Source organism: Gavialis gangeticus, unplaced genomic scaffold, assembly GCF_001723915.1.
Source record: "Gavialis gangeticus isolate Ggan-Ray unplaced genomic scaffold, GavGan_comp1, whole genome shotgun sequence".
Classification (NCBI taxonomy): domain Eukaryota; kingdom Metazoa; phylum Chordata; order Crocodylia; family Gavialidae; genus Gavialis; species Gavialis gangeticus.
The window spans coordinates 14,158,522-14,161,920 of record NW_017729004.1 but is presented as its reverse complement, the minus strand read 5'-3'; the positions used below and the strand labels follow the sequence as shown (position 1 = coordinate 14,161,920).

Sequence of the window (3,399 nt, the reverse complement as noted above, 5' to 3'; positions counted from 1 at the left end):
AATCCAATTGACTTAACGTGTGACTTAAAAACAATTAGCAATAAGAACAAATGGATTTCATTTAATTTCTGTATTGCCTTCCGTGCACGTTGTGATAACACTTCAATTATTTTCTTCCCCAGATTAGCCTTGGTACAAGTGACACTCTGTTTCTGTGGATTCAAGAACCAATGCCTGCAACAGAAGGTCACATTCTCTGTAATCCTGTTGACTCTCGAGCCTATATGGCACTTTTATGGTAGTATAGTTTTTTTATTATTATCTGGGATCAATAAGATGTTTTTCTTGTTCTGCCATTATGTTTTATTTCATTCACAAAATGATACATTATTCAGCATATGTGCAGTATAAGATACCCCCTAGAACACAGAAGGTTCTTCCTTGTATCTAATCTACAGTTGAAACATATAACATCGCTGTTACTTAGGGAACCAGGAATTTATTGTGACAAATACATTCTGATGCCAGCAAATGGGATAAGGTTCATTTTTGTGCAAACTGAGATGGCTGATTTAGCAGTCTTGGGAGTAGAAGCAGAATTATTGTGAAAAGTAAAATTTTGGAGCTGAAAGCTTGACCCAAATGTTATAACCTTTGCATTTTTCTAGTGGTACCAAAGGGCCTTTAAACAGACCTCAAAAGGGGAGATGACAAATCCCCTCTTCATAGAGGCGAACCACTGCTGCTGTTCTGGGACATACTGGGAATATCCTTGAAACATATTGATGTCCCATGATATCCAGACACCTTTGGCTGCTCTGCTTTGCCTAAGAGTATGGTTTTGCCCCAAGTTAGCCCTCAGATTCAAGTAGGTAGAAAGATTGGCTCAGATTGACCTTTGCATCTTTCTTTTCCCTGTAAGTATGGCTATGCAGAGATGGCTCGCTCAGAGAACCAAAGCTCCTGGTGAATAATGTTTTTTTCCCCAAGCGTGTACTTCATACATATCTTATGTACCTATTTATGTAGTACATGCCACTTATTATTTCTTACCACGGTGGCAGCATTTCCTTTCTTTTAAAGCTAACAGAATGCACAGTATAAAATCATGATAATATTTTAAACATTTCTTCCCTCTCTGTCCCTTTCCCCTCCAGCTAGTTTCTTCCACAGTTGATGCCTGAAAGACCTACACAAACATAAAATCTGACTATTTGTGATCAGGGAGGGGGATGCTGAGATAATGCTATTACACCCTCTTCATGCACCTCAGCTTAATTTGTTGCTGAAGGCCAGATTTCTGTTTCTTTGAAAGCACTACATAGTGTTAAACCTCAAGGCTGTTTGTGAAACCTTGATAAGTAGGTGTTATTAATTCCCACTGGGCTTCCAGAGAAAAAGTACTATACTATTACTTAACAAGGAGCTATACCGTTACTTAACAAGGAGATAATGCACACTGCAAACACTGTAGATATTTGTTTTTAAAATAAATACTCTTTAAAATAGCATGTGGAAGTTTCACAGCAAAGCTTTTGCCTTGCATATCTACTGGTGTCCCTTGGACTATCTCTGTTTTGTGTGTCATGTCATCTGGACTCCCTTTCATCTTTCAGGCACTGACCACAGTTCTTGTCCAAACACTTCAGAACCGTGTCAGCAGGCAGGCAGTAGACACTTTGGGGTCCTCTCTAGGTAGCAGGTATCTGAGCCTTAGTTGCTTGTGAAACAGCAATCCGTAGCTTTTAAACACTGTGGTATAGGACCTAGACCTCATAGGAGACCTCTTTCTTCATTCTGAGTTGATCACCCTCTAAGCCAGCGGTTCTGAGCCTTTTTCAGTTGACGTACCCCTTGGTCTCAGAGTGAGACTTCACGTACCCCGCTTTCAATGGGAAATTAATTTTTATCTCAAACTACATGTAAATCATGTATTATAAAATGGCAAGATACAAAGACTTTTCAAATTTTCAAGATGTTTTCTTAGGCCCTTTGACCTGTGTTAGACAATGCATGAAGTATATCTCACATACCCCCTGATGAGGCTTCACATACCCCCTGGGGGTACATGTGGCCCCGGTTCAGAACCACTGCTCTAAGCCCATAGCAGTCATTTTCAATTAGGGTGCCTTGAGATCCTTTCAGGGGTGCTGCACAGGGGTGTCATACAATGTTAGCTTTAGGTGTGCACACATGATCACAAGACAAACTCAGATTTCAGATAGGAATCAAAAGTATTAAACACATTCTGCCTCATGGTCTTTCTGAGTTCCTTGCAACAGAAGAATTTCTCTATTATTTTTCTGTAGTCCAAAATCAAGTGAAAGCAAGAGTTGATGTTTCCTGAAAGGTGCCCTGAGTCTAAAAAGGTTGAGAACCAGTGGCCTGTAGGGCTGTTTAACTTGTATGCTTATTACTCCCCCTGTCATGTGCTTTGAGTGTCAACTCTTGGGTGACAGGATATGACTTTGTCAAAGCTCATATTTGGATTTTAAAAACCCTTATAACTCCCCCTGCATGCGTGTAGACAGAGTATTCCAGCCAGTCGGTTTTGCCCCTTCTCAGCTTTTCTTCCTTTCTTTGGGCCAAACCAGTATAGTACTGCACTAAAAAGCAGATGGGTTACATATACAGTGGAAACAGCTAAACTGATTATATAAAGAGCGCACACATTAAATAAACTAAAAAAATAAATATTTGTATCTCTAACCCTGAGCAGTGGTAATCATCACCTAGTGCCACAAATAGTGGTTGTTGCTTTGGAAATTGTAGTTAGTATTTTGTTTGTTTTAGTTTTAAGAATGGCTCTCTGATGAGAGAGAGGATCAGAAATGACTGCGCTTCAGGCTCCTGGGATGAATTCTCCAAAGCTCTAACATCTACGGTTACTGGAAACAATGGAAATCTGGGTATGCATTTTGGCAAGATTGGGAACTAAGATTTGCTTTAAAATCACTATCTTGTGAACAGTAGAAGTCAAAACTTGAGTTGTGTTAAAGGTCAGGAGTTAAGGAACTCAGTAACGAGCAGTTGTAGTGCATGCTCAGAAATATTCTGTGTTGATACAAGATGGCTTTAATTTTTGGGTTTCCATTCAGTAGTTGCTCAGTAGAAGCATCTTATTCTGGAAGCTATGCATCCTGGTAAATACTGTAAATAGATATTTGGGGGGCATAGGACTTTGGTCTCCAGATAAAGAAGTTTAAAATACAGTAGATGAAATTTCAGACCTACACAACCTGATAGGGTGGGCTAAACTCGGTACTAATTTCATTGTTTAGGGGCTTCTGCCCAGTGCCCATTGAATCAAGCCCTAAATGGCTAGTAAAATGATTAGGAGCTGCATCTTATTGAAGAACAAAACAGTCCAGGTATTTCTGGAAGTGGGAACAAATCGCACCAAGTCCCAGAAGTCAGGCATTGCAGAACTAGGAAAAAAAATCATGTCCAATCCTGACC

At 39.8% G+C, this 3,399-nt stretch overlaps 1 protein-coding gene across 5 annotated transcripts in view; it reads left to right on the top strand.

The window, feature by feature from the left end:
- Positions 1-3,399, top strand: part of XYLB (xylulokinase) — a 204,372-nt gene that overhangs the window by 40,493 nt on the left and 160,480 nt on the right. For 3 of the 5 annotated variants that reach the window (XM_019508103.1, XM_019508106.1, XM_019508105.1), the window contains exons 13-14: positions 187-238; positions 2,734-2,849. In XM_019508103.1, coding sequence (XP_019363648.1) covers positions 187-238; positions 2,734-2,849 — 168 coding nt within the window. Of the gene's footprint in view, positions 1-122; positions 239-2,733; positions 2,850-3,399 lie in introns of all 5 variants that reach the window. The other 2 variants (XM_019508110.1, XM_019508104.1) reach the window with 2 other exon arrangements.